The sequence below is a fragment of the Oikopleura dioica genome, chromosome PAR (genome assembly GCF_907165135.1).
Source record: "Oikopleura dioica chromosome PAR, OKI2018_I68_1.0, whole genome shotgun sequence".
Taxonomy (NCBI): Eukaryota; Metazoa; Chordata; class Appendicularia; order Copelata; family Oikopleuridae; genus Oikopleura; species Oikopleura dioica.
In genome coordinates, this window is record NC_137293.1 from 9,691,760 (window position 1) to 9,715,301 (window position 23,542).

Consider the following 23,542-nt stretch of genomic DNA (forward strand, 5'->3'; position numbering starts at 1 on the left):
CTTACATTCTATTTTCAATTTATCTCAATCAAGAGCACGTTGATACCCGGTAGACTCTACCGTAAAAAAAAGCTGTTGAAAAGCTAAAGCAGCTTTTCAACAGATGAAAACATATTTTAGGTGAAATGCCAAATAATGGATTGCAAAAATGTCGAATTTTTGTCTGCAACGAAAGCTGACACTTTTACTTCTTTGAGACAGTCCGTAGTTTGACAGGCAAAATATACTTGTCGTGTCCGAAATCATTGCCGTTTTGGGTTGAATAAAAAAGCTGGTTGATAAGGAACAGATTACGTATTTGGAAGTATCGCTGATGGAGGCTCCATCTTTGCCGTATAGAGATAACGAAAGCCGTAAATCTTCAAAAATGACGAAAAGCGCATCTATGTAGTACATACCTCCACGTACCAGCATAGAACGAGAGCCATTGTATCCCCGTTTTTAATTAAAAAAATATAATTTAAATTACCAAGTTGAATGATTGACTAAGTAATAGAAGCGAAATTAAAAATTTTTAGCTAAAAATTTCGGAATTTTAGACACAAACTTTGGATTTTATTTGTCGAGAATTTGATAATCCGACTCTGAAAACTTTTCACAGATGAAGATTCATTTTAAGATCTATGTATAAAAAATATTTTGAGCAGTTTGAAAATTTCGGACACAGAGCATTGAAAGAAAAATGATTTTTTTTTCTTTTAAAATTTGGCAACAATAATGCACAATCAGATGACAAGCTAGCAGTAGGTCACCTTGTTAAAGTTCACGCAGCATAATAATTCGGTGGTGGTGGCGCTGAGCAACGCCGGGTTTGAGGTCAGCTCTTGCGCACCATACTGCCCTATATATTCGAGTGGTGATACTGATTCTTCATCAAATTAAAAGCTAGAATAACTAGATTCGAAAAGACTAAAAAATGAAAATTGCTTTTGGTCTTCTCGGCTTGTCCGCAGCCTCTCACTTCCGAGCTGGCAGTCTTCAGGTAAAAAGAAACTTTCCAACGATAATATTTAATATTTTTCTCAAGTATCGAAAATCGAGCACTCCTGGAAAAATGGAGGTCACTCGATACATGGGCTGGAGACGATATGCCGATGGCTACGGCGGATGCACCCAAGCTCATATTGACGCTGGAACTCTCGCTAATATGGGCTCTGAGTACATCAGCGGAATCGGAAGTGTTTCGGCTACCTACGCCGTGACAAACATCGAAGACTCTCCAACAGTGGACTCGAGTAAGTAATTCGTTTACTAGCGTATTCCAATATTATTTTTAAGATTCACATTTCTGCTTTGGAAGTTACACCTTCGAGATCAATTTGGGCAGCGTCACCAGCTTCGACCACACCTACAGCGGCTGCTGCACTATCACTCTTACAGGAGATAATGGAAGCACGTTCGGCGGTGGCTTTGGATACAAAGCTCAAGTCCGAGATGTCAACAACAGCTCGCCCCAGTTCACCTCTCCACCAATTTGGTACATCATGGATGGCTGCGGAGGACAAACCTACCACGTCAACCCAGTCGATCCCGAGGGCGACACCGTTCGATGTCGATGGTCAACATCTAGCGAATCCCACGCAATGGCTTGGAACAGTAATCTCCAGCAGTTCTCCCTCGACGAAGAAAACTGCATCGTCACCTACCATCCTGAATACGATTTGTATGGACAAGGATCAAAGCCAGTCGCCGTCCAGGTCGAAGATTTCGATTCTGATGGAAACCTTCTGTAAGTCTCAATAATATTTTACCTTAATCTATATAAAATTTAGTCACTCTGTCCCCTTGGGCTTTGTTGGCGTTGTTTTCACGCCAGACATCGAGGCATCCAGAAAATCGTTGAGAAAAAATCCACTCTACGCTGGCTTGATCGAAGGAACTGACGACCATGACGAGCATCATGATGAAGGTCGACGACGACGATCGCCAGACCATTTCAGTCCAGCTCTTTCTCGCCACGTTCGATCAACTGAGCCAGATCACTGCCTCGGCAAACCGTCTTTTGGTGGAAAATCTCCTGCACAAGGCGAAGAACGAGTTTGGGTTTGGGTACCAGGCCTCGAAATAGTTGTTGAATGGGCCACCTCCTACTCTATTGGTGGAAATACGCTTACCAATATCTCCCGATACCAATTCAGTCGTCCGACAGGAATGACTTGTTCAGCATTTAACAGCGATGGAGAAGCCACTTGCAGGTGGTTACCAACAGCCGAACAAGCAAGCCAAGGAGAACATCCTCATTGCGTCGTGGTCTATGATCCATACGGTCGAGCTTCCGATCGACAGTGTGTGACTCTTCGTGTCTACCCACCATGCGATCCTGGAACCGAGCGAGTTGGCTCCGTCTGTCTTCCAATCTGTAACAGCGGCTATGAACGAGATGCTGATGGCAACTGCGTCGATATCGACGAGTGCGCTTCCGGCCCATGCAGTGCTATCGAAGACTGCAATAACACTCCGGGAAGCTACTTCTGCTCCTGCATCAATGGCTACTCTGCTAACAGCGCGGGAACATGTGTTGATGTAGATGAATGCGCTGCTGGGCTTCATTCTTGCGCTACAACTGAAACATGCACTAATACAGTCGGCTCTTTCACTTGTCCCTGTTCCGGTGGTTACGAACGAAACGCAAGTGGAGTCTGTGTAAACATCGACGAGTGCGCCAGAGGAACAGATACATGTAATGATGTGACGGAAGTTTGCAACGATACACAAGGATCTTACACATGCTCTTGCGCCACAGGATATGCTGCAAACAGCGCTGGAACTTGCATTGATGTCAATGAATGCACTTCTGGATCGCATACCTGTGCTGCCACTGTTGAGACGTGCGTCAATAACATCGGATCGTTCACGTGCAGCTGCTCTGGTGGATACGAACGAAACGATGCCGGAGTCTGCGTCAACATTGATGAGTGTGCGCGAGGAACTGATAGCTGTAACGATATCACTGAAGTTTGCAACGATAATCCTGGGTCTTTTACATGCTCTTGTGCTTTAGGATACTCTGCGGATGCATCAGGAACATGCGTCGATGTTGATGAGTGCGCTGCTGAAACTCATACCTGTTCTCCCACCATCGAAACTTGCGTCAACAACATAGGTTCATTCACCTGTCCATGCTCGACTGGCTACGAACGAAACGATGCTGGAGTTTGCGTCGACATTGACGAGTGTGCCCGAGAAACTGATACCTGCACTGAGACTATTGAAACCTGTGTCAACACAATCGGTTCATTCGATTGCCCATGCTCCAGCGGATACGAGCGAGGAGCTGACGGAATTTGCGTTGATATCGACGAGTGCGCCCGAGAAATCGACACCTGCCACCCAGAGAAAGAACGATGTGACAACTTGATCGGCTCTTACGAATGCATCTGCTTGCCTATGTCCTACGACGACGCCATGTCAACCATCCGAGACTGGATCGCAATGACCCACGAAGTTGTTGCTGATCACGGCCGAGCTTTCAAATTCCGAGTCCGAACTGACAAACTTCTTCGAAACGCCCTTCTTAGCTACGATGCCAACTGCACTACCGCCTACGACACTGACCGAATCGGTAAGAACGACTTCGCCATCTGGGAAAAGCAAGCTGTCCGATCCGAAGATCACTGCACTCAAGCTACGACTGTCAAGGCTGGCTTGAACGCATGGGTTGACAACTACGCTTGCATGGACAAGAAAACGAGCCGACAAACTCACCGAGTTTCTAAGTTTATTGAAAAAATCACGAATCCTTACTGCTAATTTATCTAAGAATGAATTCTTAGTCCTCTTTGTTCGTAAAGTTTACTTTGTAAAATACTTGCCTCTGATCCTGAATAAATTCTGACAAAAAAAACGATTGTTTGCTTCGAAAATATGAAAGGATACTTCGTATTCTTATTTCTTTAAAAATATTCATCCTTTGTTTAAACTAAAATTGTGCATTATTAATTAATACGAACTATTCATGAAGTAACTTGGCGAGGAAACTGTCTATTCATCCGTCTAAATGAGAAGTATTCGCTTCAATGTGTCGGGTGAAATTTTTTATATTCCTCTTGAAAATTTGCTCAAGCATCCATCAACGACGCTCGGAAATTTTCAAACATTGATAAAATTCTACGATGTCAAAAGAGACGAGTATTTTCTTGATCGACATCGGCCGACATTTTGGATTATTTATGATTATTATATGACAGGTTAGGATCTCTGATACGCTTTGATTGAAATGTTAAAGGTGTGCTTGAAAGATCAGAGGAAGTACCCCTACGCGTGATTGTCGACGAGCTTAAATTTTATTCCCTCGAAGCAGATGTCATCAACGACTTTCTCATGTCCGAATGTATCCTCGCCAAGGATCCAATGAGCAACATTCAGTCACGGACAAAATTTAAACGGATTCTTTCCGAGCTCATCTGCCTCCAGAAACTCGACGAGGATGACGACCCCTTCTCAAAATGGAAGAATTTCCGGAAAATATTCGTCCGCTACTTGAGCATTTTCATCGTTGCGATCGCGACCATTGGGTTTATCGTCGATTCTGGCTACTTGGAAGCAGAAAATAGATCGGAAGGACTCGATAAGAACCTGAAAAGACTAGAATTTCTCTTTGGCATTTGGTTTTCAATGCAGCTCTTTGGCGAGTTTGTCATCACGCCAAAATTTGAAACATTCGACAAGCTCATGTTTCTCATCAACATCATTTCGCTACAAGCAAGCATACAGTACCTCGTCATCAACACGTGGTTCAGTGGAAATGAGAATCGACTATTTTTGCGAGTGATCAACTTTTTGCGTTCTTTCCGAGTCCTGCTTTTGGAGCGCTTTTGTAGAAACTTGCGACACTTGCTCATTTCTATTTACGACACGCGGACAATGATAGGACACGTGATAATTATCAATTTATTTACGTCCAGTATAATCGGCACATTTGTTTATTCCTTCGGTAAAGAATATAAAAACATGGATTAAAAGGTGATGAATTCTTTCAGAAACAAAGGAAGAATTCAACAGTATTCCTCAATCAATCCAATTTGTCATGTAAGCATTCTGAATAACTGACTTTCCTCCTATTTTCTAGCTCTACAATGGCGACAATTGGCTACGGAGTCCCAGAAGTTCCGGAAACTCTTCCGGGAAAACTATGCAGCGTCGTTGCAGGTACCTTATTTTTTTCTCCGACTTTGACCATCAACCTAAGTTGTCAATACATAATTTAGTTATTTTCGGCATCATTTGCGTGTCCCTTCCGATTCCAATTATAGCGACAACTTGGCAGCGCAAGTACATAACGGACATGAAGGAGTTTTGTGGTCCTATTGGGAAAATGTATACCCCAGCCGATTTGCGGGAATCATCGATGCCAGGTGAGATGTCTGATGGCGGGTTAAGGAGACGATCGTCACACCGGATGCTCGCTAGACTGGCTGTTCCTTTGGTCGAGGTATTAAACCGTCTGTGAACCATGGAAAAAGAAAGACATCCAGTGATTCAAGTGACATTTTTTAGCCTCGAAACAACACAAACGGCCGGGCAAGTCCACGGCAATCGACATCTGAGCTTTGGGATGTTCATAAGCGGAATACGCGCAAGGACAGTTTTCTGAAAGCATTTTTTAATTCTACATCCTGCATAATTAGTTTTCGAAATTCCACTAAAAGGAGCGCCTCCAACAAACGAGAAGAACGAGAAGCTATTCATGTGGAACTTGAAATCAGCAAAATGCATAAACCATTTGGTTCCTCAGAATATTTCTTTCAATAAAGATTTAAAAGACAATCTTATTTTTTGAAGAAGCCGCGTTTCCTTATTTTTTCATGCTCATCGCGATTTCGATCGTGTGGAACGCCACTCACTGAGAAAAATAGCCAGTGATGGATAAAGATACCGTATTCAAGCTTGGCTACGTCGATTCTCAGAGAATTGAACTCCTGAATTGCGGAATCAAGAGAATGTTTCGGAGAATCTGCGCTTTATCAAAAACTAGTGACCTATTTTAATTTACACATTTGAGAAACTGCCACATTCTTTACTGTTTTTCTTACTGACGTACAGCTGGAATTTTGACCGAGGAAGGTCACTCTTGGCAGAGAAAATTGAAGTTGAGAAATCTAAGACTACGAAGTTCGTAATAATTATTTGAAACTAATAAATTCATTAATTTGGGATCAATTTTCTCTAAAGACTGATGTCGTTTTCACATAGTCGAACTTCTAGCGGCGGTAGTAAAATTTGGGTTTACGTTCTTTTTTTGTCAAAATTCAGAGTGCTCTTCTTGGCGTGGGCGTTTTTCATTTTCTGTTTGGGCGAATTCGAGTTGCGCGGCGCGTTTTTAGCTTGAGCGCGTTCCTCTCGGTTCAAGTACACTACTGCTACAGTACTCAGTACAGACACAGCTGAAGATTAGTCAGACAGAGACTTGTCAGTGCAGAAAGGAAGAATCAGAAGAGCGCGAAAGAGAGTGAGAGACAGAAAAATGCAAACGAACCCGTTCGAACTGGCACCAGCTGGTGATAAGAAATCGAAGATTTGCGGATAAGAAAAACCCCTGTGTATCATGGATGTTCATAATCACGATGGTAAGGTCGATTTTTATTTGAAGAATTTGGATTTCTTGGCCATAAACAAAAATTTTGAACGATTTTATGATTAAAGATGGGAATTTCTGCGTTTTCCTAGAATTTCTCAGATTTTTTACAAGAAAAAATCATAGAATATTGATGTTTATTCCCTTCTGGTTCTTTAAGAGCACGATTATTAGATAATTCTAGCTAAAAAGACTGTACTTTTCAAGAAAAAGAAGCAAGTACTCGAAATTTTGGAAATTTCTCGTCGTTTAAACTAGTAATTACTGGCGTATTTATACTAATAAAAGTATTTCTAAGAATATTCTCGGATTATTGTAATTTCATTTTCGAATAATTCCAATTTTATGAATAAATCTTTTCCCACAGACTCAACCAATACGTCAAATCAACGCTGATTTTAAATTGTGTGCTAGAAATTTTCTAGGAAATGATTTATGTGTCCTCTGGGCTCGGCAACCTGTGTAAAAACCTGTGTCATGATCTGAAAGATCTTCAACGAAAAGCCGCGTCGCGGCTTTTTATTTTAACGAAGCCACGAAGCGGCAAAGCCAAATTTTGAAAATATAATGGAATAGTACTTTTGAAAATAAAAAAACCGCTACGCGGCTTTTCATTAAAGATCTTTCAGACCCTGAGCCAGGTTTCCTACACAGGTTGCCGAGCTCAGGTTTTTGATTTATTTATCTTGGCTCAAGTTATGAAAGTAAGTTTAAAGTAAACTGAGTAAGTAACAAACGCGCGAGCACAAATATTTAACCCGTAATCAGAAAAAGAGAGAGCAGCCAGGCCCGAAATGTGAAACTTTTTAACCAAATTCGAAATATGCGAACTCCAGGTTCTCCCCTACTCCAAATGTACAGTAACAGCGAGTTGCTTATCTATTATTTTAGATGCTTCATATCTTCAAAATTATGTTCGCGAGATCGTGCAGCAGCGGGGCTGGACGGGCGCCGAATCCGCTGCTAATGACGATTTGACCAGGCTCAACAATCTTCTTTCACTCGTCGATGGGATTCTGCTCAACGTATTTCCTGATGGATCGATTCATTCTATTTATGGTTTCTTCTTTTGCTCCAAATTAAAGGTTGATGACAGCGTTTTAGGTCCGATGGAGACGTTTATTGAGTACTCAAGCGACGAAATTTCTAATATTTATGAACTTTTAGCAAAGTTTTCAAAATAAAATTAATATTTATCCAATCAAAAATTAGCATTTTGAAAAAAATAACCAATCAGAATTACGTTCTTATTGGCTCATTTTAGCCAAAAGCTAATAAAAGTCAATATCTACGCAGAAAAACGGGTAAAATAGGAGAATCGTTGCTTTTAATTTTTGAAAACTCGAAAAAACAGACAGTGGTTACAGTGACGAAGTTCGCTGCATTCTGAGCCAACAGGAGTTCGTCGCTGGCGACGGTCTTGCTGGGCACAAAATCAGCTTTAGAATCAAACCCGCTCCCAAGACACCTCGACATAATCATAAGTTTTGCCTTTTCGACTGCTTTTTCAAAAGATTCTCCCAGGTAAAAAGTTCCTCCTTCTACTCGTTTTCAAATTTTTAGTCATCTTCATCATTCTGTTCACTTCTTTGCCTTCGTTACGACTGGATCCAGGTGAAACGCGAAAATATCTTCAGCAATAATCCTCTTCTTTAGCTAACAATAACCACCTCCTTACCTCGACAACAGCAAGACATTGAGTTTTGGTCAATTACAGACGGGAAGAAATCCGAGCTGAATTGGATCACCGACGTTGAAATTCACAATCCACCGAGCAAGTCTCTCCGAAATACCGACACTGACTTATTTATCGACACCTTCAAGGATCGTAGACAATCTTTTTTCGCTAGAAATACCTCTAGAATTAGACTTTTACCGTTGGCTCGGCTCTGTCTATGAACCTGTTTGGTTACAGTCTTTCAAAGTTGCCGAGCCCAGTTTTTGTCGATCCTGGTAAAAGGACATCATCTTCCGCGAGCTTATCGGCTCGTACTCGACCGAAAGCACTCGGCGAATGAACAACATGTGGCACACGCTGCGCTCAAGTCCCAGCAGAGAGACGGACAACAGAACGTCAGTGCTAAATATCACCCAACTTGAGCAAAGTTCAATGGAGGTGCATCAGCACAAACGTGAATCCTTCCTGTCAAAAATCCGGTATGTCAAAAACCGTCTCCCGATCCTCGAAACATTCTGAACTTGAAAAGAAAAAAACTCAGTTTTCTTTTTTCTCTATTTTCAATTCTAGTGCGACGGGCATCAGCGAAGACGAGCTGAAGCGATTGAAGCTGATTATCAACACAACCCTCAGGATCGTCATCAACAAGAGATCGCATCAAGCAAAGAAAGAATACGTGACGCTAGAAGAAGCGACGAAGAGCGCGAGTAATTCTAGCGCCGAATCGAACCAGTTCCTGATGGAGTTCAACCACCGCATCTCAATCCCAAATGAAGTGCTCCGAATCGCCACCCGTTCACTGCCAAAGAAACAACAAATGAAATCAAACGGCGGCGGCAAAAGCAGCTCGAAAAACAACCAAAATTCACCGGCGAAGAATTCTCAAGCTGGCAGTTCGGTCGTAAAAGGAACGCCCAACTCGAGGCCGAAGAGAAATTCGCCCAGGAATACGAAAGGAACAGTCATTTACAGGCTACTGAGCGATGACAACTTTTCCAACTCGTTCTATACAGAGGTACAGTAGGATAACGGTACTGAATGAGTACTATTCATTGTTGAATAGGAAAAGTTGGATGGTTCCTTGCCTTCGTTAGGCTTAAGGGTTAGTGGCTACTCTTAACCTTTTCTGATTTTTTAAAGATGTGACATAAGGCCGTCAAGTTCAGAGTCATCTACCAGTAGTAGACTACCACCATTCATGTTTTGTGAATACCGTAGAGTCTACGCCCTAGATGTCTTTCGAAAAACAGTAATTGCAATTAACTGAGTGGACACTCAACTTAACATACAAGTTAATCTAGCCCGAAGGAAAATGTCTCTAAAATCATTATGTTATCTCATTATGTCATCAGAAAAGGTGCATCTCAGAAAAAAACCTTTCCTCAGAATAATTCAAAAGGTTGACATAGCATCTTTGAGAGTGAAAATTAATGATGAAGCTCATTAGTGCAACATCTTTTTTTATGAAAATTACACTTCTGTCGAAAAAGTAATCCGTTGTCAACTTGGTTCTTTTGCAAATTTTCTTCAAACTACAGAATCGTTAAAGAGATTTTCTTTTTTTTTCCTTCAAAAAACAGAGTTGAGGAATCAAGGAAAGAAATCTAGACAGGAACCTTCCAACTCGGTTCAAGGGGGCTTGTCTGCAGTCTCATCACGAATTTGGTAATTGCACAATATGCTTCTGGCAACATAAAACTAAAGTTTCCCGTGGGGCCCGGAGCGAAGCGCAAGCACACCATATTCTAACCTGAGCGCTTTTTGTAATCCTTTTTTCACTGAAATGATTCAATGACTTCCGTTCGCGCTGCTCCGAGGTACTAATTTATTCACTTTTGAAACTCATTAAAAACCGAAACGTCGAGTTTTGATGTTTCGAAAAGATCTCTTCAAGGATGCTTTTTTATACCCAAACGACTTTTACGCCCACTATCATGCGCAACTGCTGAATAACGAGGTACAGTCGAGAGAAATCGTCATTCCTAAGGTTCACCGTCCATTTGCCATATTAATATGCATATGGTTTTGAGAATATAGGAAAAATGCGTGTCTCTTCTGGTTAATGGTTGCGGTTTTGAAAGATTACTCGAATGTTTGGTATGTTTACGAGCAACGAGCGATAATGCTGAGTAGATAGTTCCAGGCAGTGGGACTAAACTTGTGATATGATTTTTTATGAGTTTGTTGGGAGGGTAATGAGAGACAATGAGTTGTTGAAGTACCTGTTGACTCTACAGTGTAGAGGAACTACGGGAATAGTAAAGAGGACCTAGTGAGTTCTAAGTTTATTATGTAATATTATTTATATTTTTTTTTATGTACAGTGCAATATTTAATTCTTAACATTTGAATTTTTCTCGGTATCGGCCTGCTTCCTGTTGATTTTGATGATTGGCCAAAAAATAGACATTGAAACCTACCTGTTGAAAATATAGGTCAATTAGCAACTGAAAATTTACTGTTTCAAATAAACCCCTTTTGCATCCAAAGTTAACTACCCCCTTTGCTTGCTCCCGCGATTCTCCTTTTTTCGGTTGATGGCGTCAAAGGGTCATTGGAAAATGACATGTTCAAGGCGCGTTGTTAACGACTAAAGAGAACTCTTGTGGACGATTTCATTTATTCTCTGTTTTTGGTCAAAATAAGCGGCTTTCGCGCTTGAAATGAGAGGGAAAACGCGACATTTGTTAAACTAGTTACATAACTTTAGTCACGCGATCAGAATTAAATCATTTGCAATTTTTAATCGTTTGATAATTGAAGAACAGCAATAAATTAATCGACAACATACAAGAGAATAAAACACAGAGAATTAACGAAAACTCAAAGCTTCAATATGTACACGCTTTTTGAGCGTCCGAAGTCTGTGAATGAGAGACTGATAACGGTAACGCTTGGCCGAATATACTTTATCTAGTGCCCCTTTCTTCATCATAAATTCAGTGTTATTAGGCTCGCTATTCTGAAACCTCCAACTTTTCAATTTCTAAACTTTAGTTTTTGAGCGCTCATTTACGAGATTTTTCTAGTATCTTCAAAGTCAGAAGGAAAGATCGAGGAAGAGTCCAATTCGATCACCAGGAATGGACTTAGAACATCATTCAAGAGCAGAGTTAAAGTGTTCAGATGTATGATGAATGCCCTAAAGACACAGCACAAGAAACTTGTTTTCTGCGCTATTATTTTGATGCAAAACCAGACAGATCTAATTATAGATCCATATATATTGAGGTTAGCTTCTTTCTTCGGAGATATTATGTAATCCGCGTAGCTTAAAAATTTAAATTAATGCCATTAGGTTTCTTTGATCTGAAATGCGCTATTCTTTTTCTTATTGTTGCATCTGCTAATAAAACATTCAAAAGTCTGAAAAAAGGGTCCGATAGCAGAAAGTCCGACAAGTCGGCAGGCTCACCAATGATTGCCGAGAAGGATACGCCGATTTTAAAAGAACTCTTGCGCAAGAACGACGAAGAATCGACGGTAAGAACGAAATAACGAGGTCGAAATCAAGTGATATTAAATAATTCAATATTGAATATATATTGGCAATATTTTGGGTTAAACAAAATTGATATGGCTAATAATCAATGAGGAAGTTTTTATCTATGTTCGTAGATAACCGATACGAACTAACGATTCCAATTTTAGCCAAGGTCAAGGCGCGGCACGAAGCGTCCAAAAGACGACGACTTCATTTCGGGACCGCGAGATACTGGTTTAAACGATGGCCCGCCGCCACCATCATTATCTTGCAGATCAAATGATTCTGGCTCCAGTAATACCATGATGCTCCAACAGGTAAATCCACTGTCTATATTTCACAGAAAAGAAAAACCTATATTTATAACTCTAGGTATCACTGACGTAATCAGATCTTTACATTTTCTATTTTTGGACAGAAAAATTAAACATTAAACAGCGTAGTGTTAAACAAAGACTGACCTTTAAGACATTTTCATAAATACTTTGTAAACTGTACTTTTATATGAGCAGAATCAGAATCAGCGCATCTCACCCACTCCTCAACTCACTGAAGAGCAAAAGCAGGCCAAGCTGGAGGAAGAAAAAACAGAGCGATACATCAAGTTCGTCACCGCTTTTAGCAAGCGCGCAAGAGCGGCGATGGAACAGCAACAACAGCAACAAGCAAACTCTTCTGTAAATCAAGCGACCCCCAATCCTCCGACTTCTCAATGTCCTCCCGTTCAGCGACAAAATTCTCAACCGATGGTTAGTACCGAGTCCAAGGGCGCCTTTCAAGAGGTAAGATTAAAAATCCAGTTGGAAGCGTCTAATGACCCCGCTCCTTTCAGGGTGACAGTCAAATCCGACGGATGCTAGTCAGTAAAGACGGCCCCGCCGTCTTTCAGGTAAGAGAAGCGCCCATGATCATCCATTATTGAGATATTCAGCCAAATCGCGGAGCTCACAACCTTAACGCGCCAAAGCGGCTCAATCGATCTGGATCTGTACCTAGCAATAGTATGAACAGTCAACCCCAAGTTCAACAGCATATGCACCATCAGCAACATCTGCAACCCCCTCAGCTCTCCCCTCAGCCTGGAATGAACAATCAATTCAATCAAGGCAAGCCGCTCGAAGTCGTCAACGTCGTCCAAGTCTCCCCACGTGGTTATCAACAACGAAGCCCTCAAGATGTTCAAATGGAAAGGCGGCGTTCTTACGGGTACTGCGAATTTTTCCTGAAATTATTTCAAAAAATCTAAACTTAACTTCAGAGACGTCAACACTCTCCAAAATTACGTCCCTAATTCTCCGATGTCACCTCATTTCCCGCAAAATGCGGACTTTCAGATGGCGAAGGATGAGAGCAAGAACCAATTTATTGCGCCGCCGAACCGTTCACGAAATCAATCGCTTCCTCCAACCGATTTGAATGGGCAAATTCAGGTAATACCTTGACGTTGTGTTCAAAAAGCAAACCTCTTTAGTCGATGACATCGCCTCTCCAATCACCCGTGTCCCCCATGGGCGGGCCTGTATCCCCTTACGCGAGTTCGATGCCTTCTCCCAGCGGGCCAATGATGAGCCCAGTGATGGGTCCTCAAAAGAACTTCTTCGGACATCCTACCTCACAAATGAGCGGGCCACTTCGTGTCTCTTCTGTCCAGCAAGGACCTAATAACAAACAAGGCAATAATGGTGGTCAAATGCACCAAGTTCAAGGCTCGCACAAGACTGTTCAAAGCTACCCGAACATAATTGGTATTTTGAATCCCGCTCAGCGAAACAATCAACAACGATTCACAGTTCAGCAGAGTCGACCGAATTTCAACCAGCCTCAGCAGCAGCATAACCGGTAGATTCTTTCGTTTCCGCTTCAAATCCATTAACTCTGTCAGTATCCCTGCTTCAATGAGCCATCCAATGAGCTACTCGCAGCAGATGAGCCCAAATCCACAACCACTTCCAGCCCAAAATCGAATGACAAACAACAACCATCAGCAACAGTACGCGCTACAGATGGCTCCGCAAAAACAGCATCAACAGTCTACTTTATCCAAGTAAGAAGACAAAAATAGACACTCATCAATGATGATAATGATACTTCTAAAATATTGATACTGTATCAACTAAGATGCAGACTGCAATACTGTGTTTTTTCTGCTTTGTCAATATATCGTAGAAAACTTGGCAAACTTGATATGAACATATTGAACGTAACCTTTTTCGTTTTAGCGATTTGAAGGATCTATCACTTCCCCTTCTTGGCTCAAATGACTTCAGCAGTGACCTAGGTTGCTTGGATTTTCTGGATAACGAAATGCCCCTCAATGGCGCATTTGAATCTACTAACAAGCTGATTCAGTAGAATTATGACCTTCAAAAGTGTCTCATTTTTAAAGAAGAATCAACAAGTTTTAAAAGAATCTTTCGTCCAGCCTGACTTTCTTTCTTTTCTCCTTCCTTTTTCCTTAATCTTTTTCCTTAATTTCGACTTTCTTTATTATTTATCTGCTCATAAATAAGGGTAAACATGTGTATTATTTTACTTTTACTAAACACTCACTTCATCGAAAAAATCTAGACCATCGACTGTTCATTTGTGTAACTGTAGTTCAGTTTAACCTTAAAAAATGGTGCTGATTTTAAAACTCTTCTTCTATATATATAAATTTGAAAACAGAAAACAAAACAAGCTCCTACTATGAGTTCAATAAACCTGCGTGTTCTGGGAGAATCCCGTAACTACGCCTTTGAAAAAATATCTTTCCATTATTTCTTTTATTTTCTTTCATTTATCTATGTAAGCAGCATTTTTATCAGTGGCATAAGCCCGCAGGAAACGATTAATAACGGAATCGTTTAATATTATGATTTAGCGTCAAGATTTGACGCATTCTTTTAGATGAAACCATCAGCATTTATTTTTCCAACTAATTTATCTTCCTTTATTTATGTGATGGTGAATAGCCTATTCAGATCAGGTGATCGAAATAGTCTAGGACAGTCATTTACTAAATTATTTAAGGGACCCGGGCGAGTAACGCGATGGCCAACTTTACGCGCTCGCCATTGATCTTTCAGAAAAGCTTTTTTGAAATTTCTTTTTGCTAAACATATCTTCATTCCCTCAGCTTTCATCTCCCACTTTCAGACTTTTTATATCATGATTAATTCTTGAGCTAGAGTGAAAAAGAGAAGTTCAACTTCAAAAGGCATCAACTCCTGCAAACTTCATTTTATTGACATGAAAGCAGCACCATTGAAAAGCCCATTAAATTCTGAACAGATCATACTTAATGCGCTAAGCTGAAACTGCAGTAATGAGCGATTAAGGCCAGATAAACAAGAAAACTTGGTGCGGGCGCAGCGGGAATCATGTCCCGGGAGCCCAAAATAGCCCGATCGGAGTGTCCTGCCTTGCTGAGAGCGCTCAGTCTGTTTGTTTATCAGCGCGTTCAGGGCAATTAGTACAGTTCTAGCTTAGCGCATTAAGTATGATCTGTTCAGAATTTAATGGGCTTTTCAATGGTGCTGCTTTCATGTCAATAAAATGAAGTTTGCAGGAGTTGATGCCTTTTGAAGTTGAACTTCTCTTTTTCACTCTAGCTCAAGAATTAATCATGATGTAAAAAGTCTGAAAGTAGGAGATGAAAGCTGAGGGAATGAAGATATGTTTAGCAAAAAGAAATTTCAAAAAAGCTTTTCTGAAAGATCAATGGCGAGCGCGTGAAGTTGGCCTTCGCGTTACTCGCCCGGGTCCCTTAAACAGAAAACTGCTCTTTTCGCCACTAAAATTGAATGAAAATCATGAATGAAAAACTCATCAAAGTATTGAATTTATCTTATTCCTTCTATTTCTATGTAAAATATTTGTCAAAATTGCTAAATTTGCAGAATCCTGTTCAAACAACTATTAAAAAACTAATAATCAAGGTGGAAAACCTTCAAAGTTCAAAGAAAGAAAATGTTTTGATGAAAAACGGCTTTAGAAGGATTGAAAACGATGGTGAATGTACTAATGGTGGCTGAGAAGCCATCATTAGCGCAGTCGATTGCGGAGATCTTGTCAAACAGAAATATGTCTACCAGGCCGGCGAAGACTGGGAATGGTTGAATTTCGTTCATTTATATTACTCAGATACCATCTAGCAGCATATTTCATACATCGTGATAGATGTCTAGCTGATTTTGCTTTCCTCACAGTACTGACAATGGCGACGATGAAATTTGTTGTCCGTAAGATGCCGGGATCTTTATGATTCTTACTAAAATTCAACCGCAAAAGCGGCCCATGCAAAGTTCACGAGTACAAGGGACAGTATAAAGGCAAGCCAGCGACATTTAAAGTCACCTCGGTTTGCGGTCACGTCTTCTCAATCGACTTTGAGTCCAAGTTCAACAACTGGGACAAGACCGACCCGGCCGAGTTGTTCTCCGCGGGGACAGTGAAGGACGAGGCAAATCCAAAAATGCACATGAGAAAGCATCTGAAGACGGAGTCTTCCAGCTGCGATGAGTTGGTTTTGTGGCTGGATTGTGATAGAGAGGGAGAAAATATCTGTTTTGAAGTGATGAGCTGCATCCCTCACATTCGTGGAAACAGCGTCAAAAGAGCTCATTTCTCCGCAATTACCGACAAAGACATCAAAAAAGCAATGAACAATCTCGGCTCTCCCAACAAACTCGAGTCCCTAGCTGTCGATGCTCGACAAGAACTAGACCTTCGTATCGGCTGTGCATTCACTCGATTTCAGACGAAATTCTTCCAGGGCCAATATGGAGATTTGGATTCAAATTGCATCTCATACGGGCCTTGTCAAACTCCAACCCTTGGATTCTGCGTCGAGCGACACGATCAAATCACGAAATTCAAGCCGGAGAAATTCTGGAGAATGAATTTAGCCGTGCAGACAGAAAACTCCGGAAACTTATATGCGGAATGGCAACGAGGGCGAATTTTTGACCAAGGCATCGCGAATATGCTCCATAGCAAAGTGAAGAATATCAAATCTGCGATTGTCCAAAGTGTAACGAAGAAAGCGAAAGCGAAACAAAGACCAGTTGCGTTGAATACAGTCGAGCTGTTGAGGGTTTGCTCGGCCAAGTTGGGAATTGGGCCTGCTCAGGCGATGGTCAGTGCTGAGAGGCTTTATACACAGGAAAGAGACAGAAAGATTAAAATAAAACTGACTTCTCCAAAGACTCATCCTCTATTTATCATAAAATAATGTCTGTTTTGATCTCTCGAAAGGGTTACATTTCCTACCCTCGAACAGAAACCACCTCATACTCTCCAAACTTCGACTTTCGCCCTATCATTTCAATGCTGCAGCATTCCGGCCCTCATTCTGCCGCTGCTCAAGAATTACTGACTGGCTCTTCTCCCAACCCAAGAAAAGGCGAAGACAAAGGTGACCATCCACCAATCACTCCTCAACGAAATTGCTCTGAGTCCGAAGTTGGCGGTGAAGCTTACCGAGTTTATAATTACGTTGCCAGCCACTTCCTGGCTTCCTTGATGAAAGACTATAAGTACGAGCAGACGGAAATTACTGTCAAAGTGGGCAATGAAACGTTTTATCTGACGGCGAACCGGGAGAAGGAAAAAGGCTTTGCTCTGGCGATGACAAATGTTGGAGTCGAGGAATCCGTTTTACCGGATGTTCAAAAAGGTAAAGAATCGAGATGAATGATGCTCTTTTCTTCCCAAAAATAAAGCCTAATCAATCAATTTAGGAAGTTCGCTAAATGTATCATCATGTCAATTGGAAGAAAAATACACTGGCCCTCCAGATTACCTAACAGAGTCAGATTTAATTACCCTTATGGAAAAACACGGAATCGGAACCGACGCCTCCATCCCCGTCCACATCAATAACATCGTCCAAAGAAACTATGTTCAGCTCGTTTCGGGAAGAAAGCTCGAGCCGACAGAACTGGGGGTCGTTCTAGTCCATGGATACAAGAAGATCGATCCCGATTTGGTCAAACCGCAGATGAGAGCGTCAGTAGAAAAGCAACTTGATTTGATTGCCCTTGGAAAGACGGATTTTAAAACGATGGTCGATTATGTCTTGAATATTATGCTAAGAAAGTTTCACTACTTTGTGGATCATATAAACATGATGGATTCGCTCATGGAGACCAAATTTACTTCTTTGAGGTAAGCTGCTCAAAGAGTTGCTCAAGCAACTTTGAGGTAAAAGCATCTTTATCTTATATTTTAACTCAATTTAAATATAAAATCTGATTTTAGTTCAGCTGGCAAGCCGTTTTCAAAGTGTGGCAAATGTAGACGTTTCATGAAGCTAATCGAAGCAAAGCCGGTGCGCTTATACTGCCCTACATGTAGCGACACTTACAGTCTTCCAAGTGGCCTCCACATAAAGTTATATCAGGAGAAAAAGTGTCCTTTGGATGATTTTGAGCTTCTGCTCGCCGCGTCTGGCGGCTCTAGCTCAACTGGATTTGCCATCTGTCCGTATTGGTAAGACAAAATTATTCTGAGAAACATAATGCGCGAATTTGTAGTTATAATAATCCACCGTTCCCGGGTATGCCAGATCCGGCGCCTTGTTCTTCTTGCTTGCATCCTAGTTGCTCGCAAAGTTTGAGGCGAACGGGGGTCACTGCGTGTTCTGAGGTAGAATAAAAACTATATGAGCGGCATTTTTATTATTTTGCGAGGAACTTTGATTCAGTAATATTTTAAATTTTAGTGCGATGATGGAATTATTTATTTGGACCCAAGCTCAAAACCAAAGTGGCGTCTTTCGTGTAACAACACAAATTGTAAAGTTGTTGTGAAAATATTCGAGGGAGCGCACAAAGTAGACGTCCTGGATGAAGCCTGCAAAACTTGTGAAACGAAGATCTTGTTCTGCGAGTTTAAAAATGGCAAGGAACCGAAAGCGCTGGAAGGTGCCTCGACGCACAAAGGATGTATCTTCTGCGACGCAATCTTTTCCAAGCTCGTTTCTGTCAGAAGCGCGACGAGAGCTAGAACAGCTGCTCAGGCAGGAAGATCGAGGAGAGGCAGAGGTCGTGGAAGGGGAGGAGCAAGAGGCGGTGGCAGAGGCAAACCACCGCGAGATAAGATGTCAAACTTAGCAAACTACTTTGTTTGATTAAACTTTAGTTCAAATTGAATTACGAAAAAAGTTATCACTTCACAGTTCAAAATTCTTTCATTGAGCCATTTTTCTTCTCAGAATGATTTGAAGCGTTAGATGCTCACTTCGGACATTGGCGGGTTGGTATGCATCGCGCTGGTGTACCTTTTCGTCGGTTATGCTAATTTCGTCGTAATCTTTCATCTTGCTTCGCCATGCTTTTCATTGCCAGCAGCCTTGACTTTCTGTATAAGTAAGTAAACTATTTGTTTCCGGCAGACTAGACCTGTCTCCTTTTACTTACACACTGTACTTCAGTATTTGCTGTATTCTCTATCGGCCTTATTGCGTCACACCTACAGTGCATGCTCAATGATCCTGGATACGTCCCGGTTCCTGATGTCAAAATTGACTTTTCTGATACTGGTTCAAGAAAAGTAAGGGATGATGATTGGACTGTTTGCCAGGTAAGAGTCCCTTTACACTTCAATTTTTTATATTTTTCTAGCGATGCGAGATGTGGCGACCACCAAGAGCCTATCACTGTAAAGTATGTAAACGTTGCGTGAGAAAAATGGACCATCACTGCCCATGGGTTAACAACTGTGTTGGCGAAAAGAATCAGAGGTAAAAATAGACAGCATGAATTTATAGTACTCGTAGACAATCATGGAAAATAAGCGTCTCAAAGATTAAAAACCGTCGTTAAGATTCTTCGTCCTGTTTCTTGTTTACACGCTTCTGCTTTGCGCAGTTGCTGGCATAGTTATTGCACTGAGCTGGCGACTTATCTGGGAGATGGAATACTCTGCACATGCCCCTCACGCGATGGGTCTTCTTATAGAAGCGTCTCTAATGGGCGTGTTTTCGATTATGATTTTGATGGATCAAGTCTCTTCTATCATTTCTGACGAGGTAAAACTATCGTGTTGGCAATCATCTAACGAAAACACATAGACTGCTGTAGAAAATATGAAAAGAAGCCGTGGCAAATTAGCAGCCAAAGCCGCAAATACCCAAAAGCCAACTCCAATCGCGCTGCTTCGTGGAATCTTTGGCCCTGGTGCATATTGGACTTGGCTCATCCCAATTCCAAAGCGATCTACTGGCTATGTTCATCTTATTTAAATATTATAAATATTCTATCAAAGTACCTATGCTGCCCTTTTATATTTTGTTCACTATCTTGGTATTTACCCTGCATCCCATGTTACTGTGCAATACTCCCGGTTAATATAAACTATATTTTCACTTTTCGAAAATATTGGGCTCATCGGTATTGCTCAATAAAATGTGTGAGTTCTTCTTTTGCATCGTCAATATTAGTAATTACTTTCAACAAATTATTAATGTTCGGAGAACAAAAATTAGAAGTTACTAATTAGTTACTAATACGAATTAGAAGTATGTTATAGCCAATTTTTCGGAATAAGTTATTCCTCAACAGGCAATTTAACGGAATCGCATGATTGTTATACCAAAGTTACGAAAAGTGTCCATGGCATTAGCTTGACCTTGTCTAGTCTCAGGATCAGACAGTTTCTATTTCGCAAAGATAAATATGAAAGGTGACCAGAGTCGCATGAGTTCACTTTCGCTAACCCAGTGCATTCCAACCAATATTGACAAAAGCTTCGTTATAAAACAAGGCAGACATCAAATTTCCTGCCATAACAAAAGTCTTAAAAGAAAAATGTTTAGTAGATTTTTTAATAAACATTATATCAGGCTATTTTTAAACTTTGCTGGTTCGCTGCTGATCCTAGAGAGCTTGCTTGGCAGTCTTTGGTTCGACATCGTTAATTTCAAGGTTGAGATCCAAGGTGAATTCCTCGAAGTCCGTGTCAGAGGAGGATTGTTCAAAGTTTGCTATCCAGAGTTTTATGAAGCAGAGAATGGAACATTGCTTCTCACGGGCGGGGAAGAGTGCAAATCATTTACAGACGTAGCAGGGATGAACATTACTCGTGGCTTTAAACTCTCCAACGGCTGCATCATCGTCGGTTTCTTCATTGGCCTGGCAATGCTGATTACACAGATGAAAAAGCGAGTTCGAGATCATCCTTTTATTGCGGAGGGTTATCTCATTGGATTTGGTCTCAATATGGCAGCTGCTTCCATCGCACTTGGCGTAGTTACCAGCTCGGGTCTTCTCGTCTGCAACTGTCTGGACGAATTCGGAAGAGATGGGTGGATCAATGTTGTCGGGACGAATCTTATTTTGATATGCTTCTTTATCAGCGATACAAAAGTCAGTAACATGGAGTTTCGTCATCGAGGAATATGGTTCATGTACGAATTCTTTGCGTTCTTTGCTGTAATGCTGATAGTTTTCACCGGCCCAAGTTGGATCCACGATACGAGCAGATTTGATAATAGTCCATCTGAATTTTACCTCCATAATTTTAACCAAACAACCACGTCTACAACCTCAACAACTACCACGACAACAACGACGACTACTACAACAACGACAAAAGGTCGACCAACAATGTCCACTTCGAGGCCGACCTTGCCCACTTTTAGTCCAACTCTTCCATCAATCAGCCTGTCGACTCTTCCTACACTTCCTAACTTGAAACTAGAGCGTTGTCAGAAAAGGTAATTCAATTTCAGCGAATCAAGATTTCATCGATTTCGCATATTCGCGAATTGTTGACAGATAGATTACACTCCAGCAGGTGCACTTGTTGCTCGAGGTAGACTCGAGTTCAGACATTGTTGAATTTGCTCTTGACAAATAAAGAAGTGAACTCAAATAGATTTTTATTTAGATTCGACATGTGGAACTATTGCGTAGGAATGTGTAACAGGGACGGCGAAGTTGATTACTGGGACTGTGTTCGTTGGGAGGAGTATCCAGATCAGATGGCCAGTTGGGATCACCCCGTCCCAACAGGCATTCGTCTTGCTAGAATCTGGTACATTTTGGCGATTGCCTTTGCTGTAATTACTTTTCAAAAGATCAAGAGTAGAGGTACAACTCAATTGATTTGAAAAACGTATTCACTGAAATCATAGATGAGAACATCCGAAGCTTTATCCTCGGGTCGATGCTGTTCTGTTGCATTTCTGGAGTGAACATTTATGGCTTCAATCTGGTTCAATCTTCGACAGTGATTCCGGGGCGATTTGAAGATAAACTTCCCTTCAATGCTCATTGCTCCGTTGGGGTAAGAAATCAGTAGCGAGTTCTCAGTGTTAACTTATTTCAGGGATTCTATTCTATAATTTGCGCTGGCGCTCTCTTCGCAATCATATACTTTACTGATAGTATATTGTTCTTGTCAGAAACCAGAAAACCTTCACGAACAGATTCCATGCTGAAAGCATGAACCATTTTAACTGCCTATCTGTATAAATTGTATTTCATCAAAGAAATAAAACATGATGACAAAAACGAATGCGCGAGTCTCTATGAAGCGAGGATTCCTCAGAATATTTGCAGAGTAATATCGATTTGACATTTCGTAAAATATAGCGATCTGTGGAACGTTAATTTCTTAGGCGAGAAGACTTTCCTACACAATGACAATTCTCTTCTTCGTTACGGAAATTCGTTGAGAAAGCATTATTAATAAGAGCATGTCAATATGGCTGCATAAAAAGCAAGGGCATTGGAGAAATAGATTAGTTATAGACATCTACTAGAGATGGAAGAAGTTGCAGCTTTTTACTGGAATTGCAGAAGATATGATGTCTTTGGTGCAATGGTCACAGCTTGGATATGGCTCTGCTTCAACAAAGCGATCATAGGAGTTTCATTTTGTTATGGAAGCGCGATAACGCACAGAAATGTCTTTTACGAGTATGCTGTTGTTTGGCTTATATGTATCATCAACTTTATTGCATGCTGTCTTATCTTTACCTACTACTTCGATTATGGTGCGATTAGTATGCTTCGTGGAAGTCTAGCAATGTCGTGCTTAGGTAAAATAAGTTATGCTTCTTAGCTGCATGATATTTTAGCGCTGATTTTCTCTACTTTGCTAGCGATACAAGTCATACGAGAGCTTTGCATGTCGAAAAACCAGCAAGTTCGGGCGAATGCTGTCGCTGAGACAAATGCTACGACTCAATTTGATCAAAACGGGAATCTTGCTCCTCCACCTTACCAGAATCAACCTCAGCCTCAGCAACAACCTGTCGTTGTTCAGACTGTGGCTGCTCCACCACCGCCACCACCAGTCGGTAAGCAAGCAATTAGATTAATAAGATACTCATCATTATTTCAGCACCGACATACGTTCGATTACCAAATGGTCAGCTTCAGCTTATACAAACAGTACAGCAGCAAACACCTCAAACTGTGTATGTCACGAATCCAGCACCTCAACCAGTTTATCCTGTGAAAACAAGCGAACAACATTTCTATAGCTTCGCAGTAGCACAGACTCTCTGTAAGTCATTAGTTTTCAAATCAAATTGAATATAGCAATTCAGTAATGATGACGAATATTGCCTTCTCTGCAATTTGCGTTGGATATCTTGCCTATGGTCTGGATCAATGTTATTATTATTAAGATTTTTCTGTCCCAAACATTCAGTTGCTAGAATAAAAGTTTGCTTCTAAAATAAATCTCCAATATGTTTCGGATCTTCGTGACATAGATAATGAACATTCTAAAAGTAAAGGCTTTGGCGCAGACTCGAGTGAATAGAGAAGAGAGAGTAACTGAGTTGCTATCTTACCCATAGTCAACGATA

At 41.1% G+C, this 23,542-nt stretch overlaps 6 protein-coding genes across 7 annotated transcripts; all 6 read left to right on the plus strand.

Moving 5' to 3' along the window:
- Nucleotides 1-888: 888 nt before the first annotated feature.
- On the plus strand, nt 889-3,830 carry LOC145702329 (uncharacterized). The gene is made up of 4 exons (XM_081779551.1): nt 889-982; nt 1,028-1,235; nt 1,279-1,729; nt 1,773-3,830. The coding sequence occupies exons 1-4, from the start codon at nt 917-919 to the stop codon at nt 3,748-3,750; spliced, it is 2,703 nt and encodes a 900-aa protein (XP_081635677.1). The 5' UTR covers nt 889-916; the 3' UTR covers nt 3,751-3,830.
- Nucleotides 3,831-6,271: 2,441 nt separating this feature from the next.
- LOC145703217 (uncharacterized) lies at nt 6,272-14,894 on the plus strand. 2 transcript variants are annotated; one of them, XM_081780545.1, is made up of 18 exons: nt 6,272-6,566; nt 7,466-7,633; nt 7,679-7,745; nt 7,933-8,098; nt 8,138-8,188; nt 8,231-8,395; nt 8,532-8,731; nt 8,823-9,267; nt 11,282-11,331; nt 11,627-11,735; nt 11,904-12,053; nt 12,249-12,485; nt 12,569-12,625; nt 12,668-12,942; nt 12,995-13,166; nt 13,208-13,575; nt 13,619-13,780; nt 13,956-14,894. In XM_081780545.1, the coding sequence occupies exons 1-18, from the start codon at nt 6,545-6,547 to the stop codon at nt 14,086-14,088; spliced, it is 2,997 nt and encodes a 998-aa protein (XP_081636671.1). In that variant the 5' UTR covers nt 6,272-6,544; the 3' UTR covers nt 14,089-14,894. The 2 variants fall into 2 exon arrangements, with proteins under 2 accessions (XP_081636671.1, XP_081636670.1); XM_081780544.1 differs by having other exon boundaries at nt 6,273-6,566; nt 12,249-12,518; nt 13,956-14,890.
- Nucleotides 14,895-15,710: 816 nt separating this feature from the next.
- On the plus strand, nt 15,711-18,892 carry LOC145702286 (DNA topoisomerase 3-beta-1-like). The gene is given in 7 exon segments (XM_081779504.1): nt 15,711-15,842; nt 16,009-16,880; nt 16,973-17,395; nt 17,460-17,886; nt 17,980-18,210; nt 18,255-18,366; nt 18,443-18,892. Coding segments are annotated over 7 exon segments (2,589 nt in total). The 5' UTR covers nt 15,711-15,726; the 3' UTR covers nt 18,851-18,892.
- Nucleotides 18,893-18,915: 23 nt separating this feature from the next.
- LOC145702285 (palmitoyltransferase ZDHHC3-like) lies at nt 18,916-20,086 on the plus strand. Its single transcript, XM_081779503.1, has 5 exons — nt 18,916-19,088; nt 19,154-19,302; nt 19,344-19,462; nt 19,546-19,750; nt 19,793-20,086. Exons 1-5 carry the CDS (start codon nt 18,953-18,955, stop codon nt 19,961-19,963), a joined length of 780 nt encoding a protein of 259 aa, XP_081635629.1. The 5' UTR covers nt 18,916-18,952; the 3' UTR covers nt 19,964-20,086.
- Nucleotides 20,087-20,522: 436 nt separating this feature from the next.
- On the plus strand, nt 20,523-22,203 carry LOC145703114 (uncharacterized). Its single transcript, XM_081780426.1, has 4 exons — nt 20,523-21,436; nt 21,610-21,812; nt 21,857-22,008; nt 22,051-22,203. The coding sequence occupies exons 1-4, from the start codon at nt 20,529-20,531 to the stop codon at nt 22,168-22,170; spliced, it is 1,383 nt and encodes a 460-aa protein (XP_081636552.1). The 5' UTR covers nt 20,523-20,528; the 3' UTR covers nt 22,171-22,203.
- Nucleotides 22,204-22,505: 302 nt separating this feature from the next.
- On the plus strand, nt 22,506-23,413 carry LOC145705173 (uncharacterized). Its single transcript, XM_081782628.1, has 4 exons — nt 22,506-22,765; nt 22,805-23,026; nt 23,071-23,235; nt 23,279-23,413. Exons 1-4 carry the CDS (start codon nt 22,546-22,548, stop codon nt 23,356-23,358), a joined length of 687 nt encoding a protein of 228 aa, XP_081638754.1. The 5' UTR covers nt 22,506-22,545; the 3' UTR covers nt 23,359-23,413.
- Nucleotides 23,414-23,542: the final 129 nt, after the last annotated feature.